The 14675-nt window shown below is 51.0% G+C and overlaps 1 protein-coding gene across 1 annotated transcript in view; it reads left to right on the forward strand.

Moving 5' to 3' along the window:
• The window catches only part of LOC127203268 (zinc finger protein 568-like), a 33955-nt gene extending 21064 nt beyond the window's left edge, over positions 1 to 12891 (forward strand). Inside the window, exons 4-7 of the mRNA XM_051162059.1 lie at positions 4196 to 4245; positions 7759 to 7882; positions 10359 to 10454; positions 11440 to 12891. Coding sequence (XP_051018016.1) covers positions 4196 to 4245; positions 7759 to 7882; positions 10359 to 10454; positions 11440 to 12839 — 1670 coding nt within the window. The 3' untranslated portion in view covers positions 12840 to 12891. The remainder of the gene's footprint in view (positions 1 to 4195; positions 4246 to 7758; positions 7883 to 10358; positions 10455 to 11439) is intronic.
• The last annotated feature ends 1784 nt before the right edge of the window (positions 12892 to 14675 follow it).

The following is a 14675-nucleotide window of genomic DNA, read 5'->3' on the forward strand; positions in this document are numbered from 1 at the left end:
CAACTACTTAGCCAGTCACCTGTCGCTAAATACTTGGACTGCTTCCAGTTTGGGGCCTGTCAGAAAGAAAGCCACATCTCATGTGTGCACGGGGCTGTGGAGACACAAGTTCTTCATTTGTCTTGAATCGGTGAATGCTGAGGTACAACTGGCTGTGTGTGTTTAGGAAAACTCATGATGTTTAGTGCTACGAGTTCTGTCTTGATAGTTTCTTTTCTTTACTTGGCAAGCTGTGGTATGCGAGTCACAGTGGCAACTTTGACAGATGACTGTACCAGCAAATGACAGATGGGTGTCGGCCGCGCAAGGCTTCGAGCGGAGTGGCGGAGCTTCAGCAGCTGCTTCCAGAACATAGCTGCTGCCTGTTCCCCTGGAACTAACCAGCTGCTGCTCCTGCCCCAACTAAGTTTAGCCCCTGAGAGCAGCACAAAGATCCCCTTAGATGTGCAGGGTGTTCCCAGGGTAGTCTCTGCTGAGTGAGCGTGGCAGGACCGTGACCAGCCCGGCTCTTTCAGGACTGTTCCGTAGGCGTCACGCGCCACACTGTCCGCGCTCTCCTCTCCATGTGTGAGATGTATTAAAAGTTACTAACAACAGACAGCACAGTGGGGCTCTGAGGAGAGTTCAGCCCTGTGTGGCAGAGTGGCTGCCCCTTCTGCAGGTCTCAGAGAAAGGCGCAAGTTTCTGTACTGAGCGTGCTTTGGTAAGGCTGCCTGTGGCCTGTACGCCATGTTGCCTGGGAGTGGGGAAGAGCAAGAATCTAGAAAAACAAGTCACTGGACATGGCAAGCGCCTGGTTAACATTCTTGCCAGTTTCTGGTGTTTGTTTGTTTATTAGCCAGGTGAACGGTGTGGTGGGGGCGCTTGTGACTTCAGTGGCTCTTTTCTTGATGGGCAAAGGTGCCGTCCTTATCAGGAGAGTCTTGGGACCGCTGTGGGAAATTCTGAAGGAGGGCCCTGTGAGGGAGGGTGCTCCAAGCCTGCTGATGTCTAACCCTAAAGTCATTTAAACTATTTTAATGGACAGTGAATCACTCTGTCGACTTCCAGCTAAACATGGGACGTAGCTGCATTTAGGGTTTCTGTTCTTGCTCAGGCATTGCCGGACGACTAGAGAGATGCAGAGAGATGGCGTCAGGCTGTCCGCGTGTGAGTGGGCGTTTCTGAGGGACAGAGAAGCTGGGGCTGAGCAGAGCAGCGTTGAGCTGGGAAGACAGCTGCACAGGGCAGGCTGCTGCTCACAGGAACAAGAGAGGAGTCTGGGGGTTTTGGGTTTTTTGGGGGATTGTTTTTGTCTTTTTGGTTTTTGTTTTGGTTTTCGAGAAAGGGTATCCCAGGCTGGCCTCGAATTCAGAGATCCTCCTGCCTCTGCCTCCCGAGTGCTGTAATTAAAGCCGCGTGCCACCTCTGCCCAACATGTCTGTATGGTTTTACAACAAGATTGGCAGAGGAGGAGGCAGCTCCCGAGACAGAAAGGGCCGTGATATGTGCGCTGTATCCATTTGCCGTCTGCCTGTATGAGTGGGTCAAGAGTCTAAGACCCATTTAGTCAGATGCAGTTGAGAGGGATGAGGAACAACCATCTCCATAAACTGATCCCAGTGTGTGACACACTTCACAGTCGGTTCTGATCCACGCCTGGGGGACTCTCTGACGCAGTGGTGGCATTTTCCCAAAAAGTCTACTCTCAGCATAGCTTCCGGAAGGCTGGGCAGGGCCGCGCGCCTTTAGGCTCAGCAAGGGTAGTGGATCTCTGTGAGTTCGAGGCCAGCCTGGTGTACAGAGAGCGCTACACAGAGAAATGCTGTCTCAAAAAAGAAAGAAAGAGAAAAAGAAAGAAAGAGAAAAAGAAAGAAGCCAATATGGACGATGCATAAGCCATACCATTAGCTATGATAGGAGGAGGACCCTGAGCCCGTCTGATCTTTATATCAAAACGGTGACATTGCCGTCTCCCTGAGAAGTGACTAACAGTAGGTTATGCAGTGCGTAACAGGGCGTGTCCCTGGGGTAACTGATGTCATTGAGTGTAGCGGTGAGAGAGGATTTATCCACATGCATACACTTTCGCCGCAGCAAACATAATTTCCGTGTTCTCTAATAAAAACCAGATCTGACACTCTCCTTACCTCAGAAGCGCTTTGCGGGCTCCAGTGGTTTTTAAATTTGGATCAACTGGCTATAAATTGAGGCCCACATAACCCCACGTGGCTCCCAGCACTAGGCCAGGGGAAGAATAAAGAGAGAGAGCGCTGCAGGATTGCGGCTTAGTGGTTGGAATGACCCTGACTCCAGGGAAGGCTGGAGCGTGTGCACAGGGCAGTGGTGGAGCCCAGAGCCTCTCTGCTCAGTCTGTGTGTGCTATGTGGGGAGTGACAGCAGTGAAGGGACAGTGAGCCGACTGGGGGAGGAAGGCGTCGGTCACTCTCTTGTAAATGAGGGACTCGCCTCTAAGTGTCCTTAGTCGCCCCAGTGTTCAAGTAAAAGTAAAGTGATTCCGAACACATTGACAAACAGGACGCTGCAGTGTCAAGTGTAGTTTGTCCCAACTGTACCTGTAAAGGCTGCGGGCGGCTTTGCATGTCTTGTCTTGCTGCACGTTTTTATGTGATGCCCATGTTCTTCATTCTTATTTCATGGTGCTTATGACTTTTTTTTTTTTTTTTTTTTTTGAGACAGGGTCTCTCTGTAGCCCTGGCTGTCCTGGCATTCACTATGTAGGCCAGGCTGGCCTCAAACTCTCAGAGATCGACCTGCCTCTGCCTCTTGAGTGCTGGGGTTAAAGGCGTGCGCCACCACGCCCGGCTATAGCTTACTCTCTCGGTAAAAGATTATTTGGTATAGTGTTGTACCCACATTTGAAAAGTAATGAATATAGCTACTAACTACCCAGTTAGTGTTTACAGCTAACTGTTAGGGTTTTGTATCTTCTCATTGGCATCGCTGCAAATTGCTAGGTAGGACTAAAAGAATTGTTTTGTCAAAAAGGAGCTTAAATATGTGTCAGATGGTTTATAGGTGCTGAGTAGCCAGGGGGAGCAGCTGCCAACTACAGTTTATAGCCTGTCAATTGAAAATGTGGTCTTCTGTGATTGGCCTAACAGTGAAATGTGATTGGGCCTAACAGCGAGTGTGATGTTAAGCGTAGTCAGTAGAGGGCGCAAGAGGGACACCGATGGAGGAGTGCTCCGCAGCTCTGGTGGCTGCATTCTGTATTTTTCTTGTGTAAATGGGACGCTCCCTGATGCCCAGCACCAGCAGTGCCCCAGGCACGTGGTCTTTTCCTTAGGTGAGCACAGGAGTCTCTTGTCTTTGGGAGCTGAATAAAGAGAGGTGCCCTTTGGACAGACTTGGTCTACCCTGGCTAGAGTCTGACTGGCCTCAACTTCCAGTCCCAGCTGTATAGAAAGCCTGTAACTCAGGTCCTAGCAGCAAGGACCACGGCCTCCTTGCTCACCCAGAGCTGTGACTGCTGTTCCCTCAGGCTAGCCCCAGGTGTGCAGGTTAGAGCTCCCACGCCTCTGTTCTGTGGATGCCCTGGGATAAGGGCAGCCGTGCACCCGCTTTAGGCAGTGTCTTAGAGCTGCACGCGGCAGAGTGTAAGATGCTGGGGCTGAAGACAGTGAGTCAGCTTCTCCCTCGTCCACGTACTAACCCAGCAAGCCCAGCCCTGCCCAGCCCTGCTGCCTGCTGAGACGGCCTTTAGATGGCGGCTGCAGACAGCCTTGTCTTCTTCCTTCCTTTCTTTTTTTTGAAGGGGGGGGGGTGAGGAGTTTTCTGTATAGCCTTGACTGTCCTGGACTCCCAGTGTAGACCTCGAACTCACAGCGATCCGCCTGCCTCTGTCTCCGGAGTACTGGGATTACAGGCGTGCACCTCCACCACCCCAGGACTCCAATCTGGGTCCTAAGTAAAGATTGGAGAAGGTTGTGTGGTCTGGGCCGCTTGAGTGCTGTAGATGGGAGTGGTGCAGGGGTGGGGAGCAGTGCAGGGGTGGGGAGCAGTGCAGGGGTGGGGAGCAGTGCAGGGGTGGGGAGCGGTGCAGGGGTGGGGAGCGGTGCAGGGGTGGGGAGCGGTGCAGGGGGGGGGAGCGGTGCAGGGGTGGGGAGCGGTGCAGGGGTGGGGAGCGGTGCAGGGTGTGCTCTGTGTGAGTGCATAGTTTCTTAACCATTGTCACCTTTTTCTTTCTCTTAAGGATCCAGAAGAGGAGGGAAGAAGAGTTTTGCATCAGAAGCCGAGGCTGAGGTAAGCTGCGTTTGCTTCTTTGCTGTGGACTGGCTTCCTGCTTTCTAAATGCCACGGAGAGTCAGGCGTCTTTGCGAGACTGAAGTGATCTGGGGAAGAGTGGTTCTCTCCAGTACCCGGGCTCCTGCTCTGCACAGCCTATGTCTGTGTCGTGTGGACTTTCCCTTTCCCGGGGTTCATTCATTTATAAGAACAAAATCTTGACGTGATCCTAGTTTGAGGAGCCAAGTAAGACTATTTCGGTCTTAGGTCTTTGTTGTCCCTTCTGGGGTCACTGCACTCACAAGCTTAGTAAAATGACAATGTCTCGGGTGTCTTCCCCTTCACCTCACCTTTCCCCAAGATAGAAAACCCTGATTGCATTTTTGGTTAGTTAGTTGGTTTGGTTTGTCTTGTTTTACTTTTTGTTTGTTCGAAACAGGGTCTCTCTGTATAGCCCTGACTGTCCTGGACTCGCTTTGTAGACCAGGCTGGCCTCGAACTCACAGCGATCCGCCTGCCTCTGCCTCCCGAGTGCTGGGGTTAAAGGCGTGCACCACCACGGCCTCCTGATTCTGTTCTTAGATCCCTGCAAAGAATCCAGAACTGACTAGGAGCACTAGTCCCTGGACGATGACGCTCAGCTGTCAGCATTGCAGATTCTGTCGTCCGTGTGTCTGGTTGGCCCCATGAGTCTGGTTTCAGAGCAGGGTCCCGCTGACAGGAGCAGCTGCCTAAGGGCCTGCTGTGGTCTGAGGTCCTCCCCAAATGTGATCGTACTTCGTGCTCCTCACAACCCTGTGGGACAGCTGTGGCCACACCATTAGTTCTGCTGTGTAGCCTTTTAAAAATAGGACGTCTTTATTATCTGTCCGCATTGTACAGTGCTCATGTGCAGTCTCGACTTCCCCACATCCCTGTATCCGTCACCTTCCCCTATCAGGCCTTCGGTTTTTTTAACCCACTGAGTTGAATTAGTGCTGCCCATGGAAACAGTGACCGGTGTCGTTGGCCTGGCCCCGGGCAGTGGCTGCAGGGAGTTTGTCCCTGAATGTAGTGGCATGTCACCTTAAGGCCATATTTGTATGGTGAATTACTTTTTTTTTTTTTTTTTTTTTTTTTTTTTACTTTTTTAAGATTTATTTTTATTTTGTGTGTGTGGGTATTTGCCTGTACATGTGTCTTTGCACTGCACGTGTCCTAGAGGAGGGTGGTGGGTCCCAGAGGCCGGGGTAACCAGTGATTGTGGGTGCTGGGGATTGAACCTGCATCCTCTGGAGGAGCAGCCAATGATCTTAGCTGCTGAGCCATCTCTCCAGCCCCCTTTTCTTTTTCTGATGTTGTTCCTTTGACAATTTCATACTGGCATTGAATGCATTCTGATAACTCTTTCCGACCTCTCACAGCTTCCTCCCATCCCAACACACCCCTTCTCCTCTGTATATGTGTCCTGGACTATGTTTTGTGACCCATATAGTTTAACCAGGGACACCTGTGTGACCCGTGCACTGGCTGGTTGTTTTGAGATAGGGTTTCACTGTGTAACCTTGGCTCGCCTAGAACTTACTTTGTAGACCAGGACAGCCCAGACTCAGAGAGCCCCTCCTGCCTTTGCCTCCCTAACGCTGGTCCTGAAATACAGGCCACCGGGCTCAGCTGTCACGTTTGGATTAGAACTTCCCACTGATGTCCAGTTGGGGTCACCAGTGGGTACACAGCCGATGACGATGGTTCCCGGTTTCCTAGGTCGTTGGTTGTTTTTGTTTTACTTTTTACTGGTTCTTTGAGAGTTTTGCGTCATGTATTCCAGTCCCACCCGTCTCCCCTCCCCATTGCTCATTATCCTACCTTCGCCCTCGCAACCTCCCCCCAAAATAAAAAACACACAAAAAAAAACCAAAACAAAATTGTAAGAAACCTAGTGGAAGCTGTAGTGTGTCACGGTGTGTCCCTCAGTAGATGTCTCTGTCTGCCCATTTTTACTTGTGATGAGTCAATGGTCTGATTGAGATTCTGGCTTCTGTGATGCCATCAATATTAGATTCTCACCAGGTCTCCTCCCAGTCACTACCCCCGTGTCATAGAGATCCCTGCAGCGTTGGAGCTGCACAGCTGGCATTTCCCCTGTTCCAACAGTTCCGAGATGGGGGAGATTTTGGGATAGGCCAGGTGAAAGGCCTCGATCTGGGCCTGGGTGGTGGCTGAGTTAGTTAATCAGCGTTTCTATCAGCAGGAGGTGGGGACAATTCTGCTCTTGTGCCCTCAGGCCCAGCTCACCCACACCCACACCTCCAGAGCCAACTCCACTGTGCTGCCCAGTCAAGGGCCCGTTCTCCCAAGTGCTGCGGAGTGCAAGGGACTAGGCCAGCTCTGCCGCTCTCACACCCTCAGGGCTGGCTCACGGTGCCTTTGCCATCAGGGCCAGCTCCACTGCATTGCCCAGGCGAGGGGCAGGGCCCGCCCCCCTGCTCTCATGCCTTAGGGGCCAGCACGCCAACTACCTCAGGTGTTGGGGGTGTGGAGAGAAGGGCATCAACTCTGGACTCATAACACCTCACAGTAGATGAGTGGCTAGGCTAGCTCCTTGGGGCCAGCCTACCTGCACGCCGTCCACCAGAACCAGGCAAGGTGCAGGGTCCACTCTCCCAAGTGCTGCAGCTGGTTGGGGGGGGGGGGGCGGATGGCCGGCTCACCCTCTCTCACTAGGTCTTATTTTTTTTAGTAGGACTCTAAAGCTTTTCTCAAACATTTCAGCTATCTCAATATTTCGGTTTCTATTATCAGGGAGTTGGGCACCTGTCGTGCGGCTTGTTGTCTGACAACCCTTGTTGTGTTTTGCACATCTGTGGTGATGGATGTGTCTTTCCACTTTCCGGGGCTGTTGTGTGAGGCCTTCTTAAAAGGGCGTCCTCGGTGGGAGGTTCATCTTCTGCAGCTCTTAGGGCAGATTGGAGTGGAGACCCAGACAGTTGGCACCAGCTTTAGTTCTGCCTCACTGTGGCAGACCCTTCCAAGTTTCCAAGGGGTAGAGACTGGGCGTTGGGGCACTGGTTGGAGGCGTGAGCGTCATAGGTTCTTTGGAAGGAAAGGAAGAAAGAGGGAGTACAGCTTAGGTCAGAGATACAAGGGTTCATAGTGAGAACTTTCAGGTGTAACTGTGTGGAAGGGCAGACTTTTACAGGCACAAAGAAGAGAGGTACTCGTGAAGCACAGTGAGTGAACCATAACAGAACAGATCACGGGCGCACGCGCACTTGCCCACGTGTGCACGTGCACACACCTACCCAGGAATCTGCCCAGTGACTAGAGCGCGCTGTGTACCTACATGTACAATTCCACTCAGTTGAGAAACACTATTTACATGGACTTTATTTGAGGTGCCAAGGAGCAGGTGTGCTCAGAGCTGTGTGGCGCCTTTGACCCCACCTGGCCTCACCAGGTTTTCCAGAGAGTCGTCCTCCTGCTGTCTTTCCATTGACTTCAAGGCTTTGTCTTCCTGTCACAAATGGCGTGTTCATGTGTGGCTGGTTCCAGGGCTTCGGGTTCAGAGATGTGGCCATTTACTTCTCTCGGGAGGAGTGGACGTGCCTGCAGCCTCCCCACAGGGACGTGTACCGGGACGTGATGAGGGAGAACTACAGCAACTTGGTCTCACTGGGTAAGCTCATCCACCCACCAAACTTCAGAATTGGCCTTCCAGAATTTTCATTTCCTTTATGGTAAATGGTGTGTTTTTTGTTTCCTTTTGGTTTTTTGAATTTTTTTAAAAATTGTAGAGCCGGGCGGTGGTGGCGCACGCCTTTAATCGCAGCACTCGGGAGGCAGAGGCAGGTGGATCGCTGTGGGTTCGAGGCCACCTGGTCTATAAAGTGAGTCCAGGACAGCCAAGGCTACACAGAGAAACCCTGTCTCAAAAAACCAAAAATATGGGTCAACATTTTTAAAAAACAAAGATTTGTCTTGGCAATGACCTTCCTTGATTCAGAAAGCATACTTTAAAAAAATATCAAGTCCATGTCTTTTAAGCAAATTGTAGTGTACACTGGACTCAAGGCCAACTCAGTTTCCATATCTCCTTGTAAGGCAGGTGTCTTTCATATTGTTTTGAATATTTCTCTTCTGATTTTAGGTATGGGACTTTATTTCCTGTAAAGTTAAACTTATTTAACCTCTAATTCCTGGTTGTTAAAAAATTTTAAATCATGACTTTGTTTCTTTATACTTTGTGTGTGTGTGTGTATACTTGCATAGGAATATATGTATATGGGTGTGCATGTGCGTGTGTGTGTACATGCATAGGAATATATGTATATGGGTGTACATGTGCGTGTGTGTACATGTGTGTGTATACATGTGTGTGTGTAATAAAAATTGTATTATGTGTATAGGTGTTTTGCCTGCATGTGCATTCCCGGTGCCCATGGAAACCGGAAGAGGGCATCACATCACATTTGAGTTACAAATGGTTGTGAGCCACCCTGTGGGTGCTGAGAATGGAACTCCAGTTCTCTGGAGGAGCAGCCAGTGCTCTTAACTGCTGAGCCTTCTCTCCAACCCCTGTTGGTTTGTTTTGTTTGAGACAAAGTGTGTTAAGTGCCCCAGGATGGTCTCAAACTGACAATTCTCCTGCCTCAGCTTTGTCAGTGCTGGGAAAATAAATATGTATCACCATGAGTTATTGAGTTCTTATGAGCACTTCTCAGGCCCTGGACTAAGTTAATGGTGCTGCACACACACACCTACACACACACACACACACACATGCACACACACACCTACATACATACACACACGCGCATGCACACACACACCTACACACACACACACACACACATGCACACACACACCTACATACATACACACACGCGCATGCACACACACACCTACGCACACACACACCTACACGCGCACACACACCTACACGCACACACACACCTACACACACGCATGCACACACACCTACATACACACACACGCATACACACACATGCACACACACGCGCATGCACACACACACGCACACACACACGCATGCACACACACACCTACACACACGCATGCACACACACACCTACGCACACACACACCTACACGCGCACACACACCTACACGCACACACACACCTACACACACACGCATGCACACACACACCTACACGCGCACACACACCTACACACACGCATGCACACACACCTACATACACACACACGCATACACACATGCACACACACGCATGCACACACGCACACACACGCACACACACGCATGCACACACATGCATGCACACACACGCACACACTCTTTACACACGAGTTGTCTCCTCTAGCCCGCTAATGTTCACTCACTTTGATCCTTAAATTATTTAATTATTAAATTATTAATTGTTATTATTGGAGTGGGGAGTGACGTGCACGTGGAGGCCAGAGGACGGCTCTGTGGAGTCGGAGCTCTTCATCTGTACGTGGGCTCCAAGGGTTGAACTTAGGTCGCCAGGCCTTTACATTAAGCCATCTTACTGGCCCAGTTCCCCCCCCCCCCCCCCCCCCCGTGCGCACGCATGTGTCTGTCTCCCTCAAAAGTTTTTTTTCATACAGTACATTCTGATTCCATTTCCCCTCCCCCCAAATGCTCCTGGCTCCTCCCCACTCCCCCACCCCACCCCACCAGAAACCCACATCCTCCTTTCCTCTCGTTAGACAACAAACCAGGATACGACTAAATAAACAAGGGACAGTTGCAAAGCCACGAGAACACAGACACTGAGATACACATTTACATATATAGAAAACTACGTGGAAACCATAATATATAAGCAAAAGGTCTGTTAAGGCTCTAAGGCGGGGGAGGGGAACTCAGACAAAACATTATGAGACAGCAAGAGACCTTTGGAGAAAACTTGAGATAGTAGCTTCTGGGGTAGGAGTAGGGGCTTCTGGCCACCTCCCCTCTAGGGGCTGAGACCCCGTTTTTCTCCGTTGGCAATCATGTATCCCTGGCTGGCCTTGAACCCTCAAAGATCCGCCTGCCCCTCCCTTTGAGCTCTAGGATTAACGGCATGCGCCACCATGGCCAACCTCCTACACTGATGTTAATCTGACGTGCACACTGTGAGCATTCCTTTTGTCTTTGGACAGGGCTTACTGATGCTAAGCCAAGCGTGATCTCCTCTCTAGAGCAGGGGAGAGAGGCCTGGATGGCTATGAGGGATGAGACGGAAATGTGGCGTCCCGGTAAGTGATGGGGGGGGCTTGTTTAGCACGAGGCTCTGATTTTTTTTTTTTCTTTTTCTTTCTTTTTTGGTTTTTCCAGACAGGGTTTCTCTGTGTAGCCTTGGCCATCCTGGACTCACTTTGTAGACCAGGCTGGCCTCGAACTCACAGAGATCCTCCTGCCTCTGCCTCCTGAGTGCTGGGATTAAAGGCGTGTGCCACCACCGGCCGGCTGTTGGTCGTTTTCTTTCTTTCTTTCTTTCTTTCTTTTTTTTTTTTTTTTTTTTTTTTTTGGTTTTTCGAGACAGGGTCTCTCTGTGTAGCCTTGGCTGTCCTGGACTCACTTTGTAGACCAGGCTGGCCTCGAACTCACAGCGATCCGCCTGCCTCTGCCTCCCGAGTGCTGGGATTAAAGGCGTGCGCCACCACGCCCGGCTATTTTTTTTTTTTTTTTAAGAGTTATTTTCTTAGTGGTTTCCCAGGGAGTTGCTGCATTTGAGGTGGCACTGTATAGGAACCAACGCATATAATTAACATTTTAATTTAAACAATTTGGAAGCCGCACATCCCACACTGTAGTCCAGTACCTTAGAGTTGAGAAGGAGAGGAAGACGTTCCCTGCTGTATTTTTCCTTCCTACTGTGCAGGACTTTCAGATCAGGGAATTGAGACTGGCAAGGACTTCCTTCCAGGGTCCCCTGGGGGAGCAGACAGCTGCTTTTGTGCACAGCCTGTTGTGTTCTCAGGGACACAGGCTGCCTGGACCTGTGGTGTCCTTCCTAATTCCTAGTTTGCGTAAAACTGAAACCATAGCTTCACACTGCCACCATATTACCAGCTGCTCTCAGCAGTGTGCTAAGGTGGCACTTCCTGCAGCCACCCTAACCTCTACCGCTCAATGTTGTATTAGGAGTCGTTTAAACTTTCATTGCCTTTAGTTGTCAATTCCAGCAATATTCCCTTCTGACGTGTGAAAATCGCCTCCCACTTTCTTCTCATCTTACAGACTGGGAGTCTGGAAGAGAAAGCAAGAACTCACCACCAAAGGACAGTCACACAATTAAATCACTGCCACAAAACATGGCCAAGAACCACACACCATCCAGCCGTGGGGACAGCAGGGCCAGAGGGGACAGAGAAATCACGTGCTGCCTGGAGAGGCAACAGGTTGTGGTGACCTCTATCGAGGGGTCCAGTCCTGTCCAGGGCACAGGCCATAGGAAAGCTCACCCTGGAGAGAACCCCTGTGAGTGCAAGAAGCGTAAGGGCACGCCCACGAGCCAGCTGTGCCCCGCTGGAGACGAGCAAGTTCCCAGTAGGGAAAAAGGCAGTGGGTGCACACAGTGTGGGAAGGTCTGTCACTGTAGGCCAGAGAGGGTCATGCAGCAGAGACGCCAGGAGAGCAAGAACAGCAAGGAAAGTAAGAACGGGGCCCGTGTTCCTAGTCAGGGTGCGCACAGCAGTGAGGGACCCCACAGGTGGAAGGAGTGCGGGAAGGGCTTCCAGGCCCCGGCCCAGCTCAGCCACCATCAAAAGCTGCACGTGGGTGAGAAGCCGTACACATGTGAGGAGTGTGGGAAGGCTTTCCCGTCCAGCGCGCAGCTTAGCCTTCACCAGAGAGTGCACACTGACGAGACGTGCTTCGAGTGCAAGGAGTGCGGGAAGGCCTTCATGCGCCCCTCGCACCTTCTCCGTCACCAGCGGATCCACACCGGGGAGAAGCCTCACGTGTGTAAGGAGTGCGGGAAGGCCTTCCGGTACGACACGCAGCTCAGTCTGCACCAGCTAACTCACGCCGGGGCGAGAGGCTACGAGTGCCAGGACTGTGACAAAGTGTACAGCTGCGCCTCTCAGCTCACCCTCCATCAGATGACTCACACCGGGGAGAAACCCCACAAGTGTCGGGAGTGCGGGAAAGGCTTTATCTCCGACTCACATCTGCTCCGCCACCAGAGTGTCCACACTGGAGACAGGCCCTATACGTGTAAGCAGTGTGGCAAAGGCTTCCGGCGCGGCTCGGAGCTTGCCCGCCATCAGAGAGCCCATGCGGGCGAGAAACCCTACAAGTGCAGGGAGTGCGGCAAGTCCTTCACGTGCACTACAGAGCTCCTTAGACATCAGAAAGTTCACACTGGCGAGAGGCCGCACAAATGCCAGGAGTGTGGCAAGGCTTTCATTCGAAGATGCGAGCTAACACACCATGAGAGAGGCCACAGCGGCGAGAAGCCCTACGAGTGTCAGGAGTGTGGGAAGAGCTTCGGCCGAGGCTCCGAACTCAGCCGGCACCAGAAGATCCACACTGGTGAGAAGCCCCATAAGTGTGCGCAGTGTGGGAAAGCCTTCCTCCGCGGCTCTCACCTCACCCAGCATCGCCAGAGAGTCCACTCACGACAGAGAAACGAATGAGGTGACGTCCCTTCAGAACAGTCACACGCCTTAACACCCGCAGGCAGCTAACAAGGCGGTAGGTTCCTCATCCTCAAAGACCAGTTAGCTGCAGAAGTGATTGGACACTTGTCACCAGTAAGAACCTTACAATTACAGAAATTGGAAGGGACTTGCTTGTTTCAGAATTTATCATAAAGAACTGGAAAGTTCCGTGAATGTAAAGAAAGTAGACAAGCTCTTTGCACCGTCCTGAGCCAAACAGGCCTCAGAGAAGCCATCTCAAGGACAGACTGAGGAATGAGTGGCTGGAAGCGGGGGTCCCCATCCGGCCAGCCCCAGGGGAGAGCTCATGGCATTAGACAGTGTGAGCTTTGGTACCCAAGGCCACACGTCTGCTGAAAACGCAACAGATTCTTCCTTCATCCCACTCAGACTTCATGAAAGTTTTCTGAGTTTATTCTGTAAAATTAACTTGCGCTGAAGAAGTGTGGAAAGGGACTTAGGCATGTTTACTCCTTCCTCACCCTCGAGAGTTCACCCAGGGCAAGTTATTTACTGTCCTTTTATACATTAGCAATGTTAGCACCATATTTCTAGTTACACTGTGAGGATGCGTGTGGTTGGGGAATAGTGTCCAGCTAATATTTTAGGTGTGCCAAGTGCAGTGGGACGGTGTGTATGCCTGCAGTACAAGCTGCTGGGAGTCAGAGGCAGGAGGGTCGCACGTGTCAGGCCAGCTCGGAGATGTCTCAGGTTAAACACAGAACAAAGCAACCATGCCGGAGATAGCTGGCTTCTTTGTTATTTTCATAATTGTGAACTTTCATTGAACTGCCTTACATGCGCAGCGACTGGAGAGATCTCTTCCGTTGTCTCTGGCTGTTACCGAGTTCTTTTTTTTTTTTTTTTTTTTTTAATATTTATTTATTATTTGTACAGTATTCTGCCCATTTATGTGCCTGCACTCCAGAAGAGGGCGCCAGATCCCATTATAGATGGTTGTGAGCCACCATGTGGTTGCTGGGAACTGAACTCAGGACCTTTGGAAGAACAGTGATCTTAACCTCTGAGCCGTCTCTCCAGCCCCCTATTACTGAATTCTTATGAAGAAAACGTAAAGCTTCCGTTCATAGTTTGCCTTTTTGCTGGTCAGAAGACTCAGAATTGACAGGCAGTGAGGTTGCTGGTGGGGGGGGGCGTTCAGGGTGAGTTTGATGTCTTATTAAAGCCTCCTTGAGCCCAGTGTGGTGGCACACACCCATAATCCCAGCAAAGCTCTAGGCAAGAGCTGCATCGCCGTAGGAGATGTCAAAGGGGCCTGTATAAATGTCCATAGGAATAATTACACTATATGTGAAAATATGGACACTGTGACTGAAACTATACTCTGAGGAAAGTGAACTTCCCTTCATAGGTGCAAAAAGTAGGGATTGTAAGGGCTCGGATTGGCTCTGTATTGACCTGGGACAGTGACTCCTGAGAATTCTTAGTAAGTATTCTATCTAAACAACAGGAGGGCAAATAAGTGCTCAACTCCAGGAGACAAACTAACAAAATAAAACTTGGCAAAACTGAAACTAGGAAGAGATAGATACTAGGTGCAAATGCACACGCGCGCGCTCGTGCGCACACACACACACACAATGTTGTGTATGAGCCAAAGATGAAGTTCTTACCGACACAGGGCTGGTTTTCGGGAGCGGAGAGCAGAGGCTTTGCCTGTCTCCCAGCTGCAGCGTGCTCCCTCTGCGTGTCACCGGTCGTCTGGTTACCCAGCTGGTTGCATGTGTGATGGGAAGTTCACCCTGGCCTTCGGCAACATGGCCTTCGGGACATGGCCTTCCTGGCTGCGGG

This window comes from Acomys russatus, chromosome 19 (genome assembly GCF_903995435.1).
Source record: "Acomys russatus chromosome 19, mAcoRus1.1, whole genome shotgun sequence".
NCBI lineage: Eukaryota > Metazoa > Chordata > Mammalia > Rodentia > Muridae > Acomys > Acomys russatus.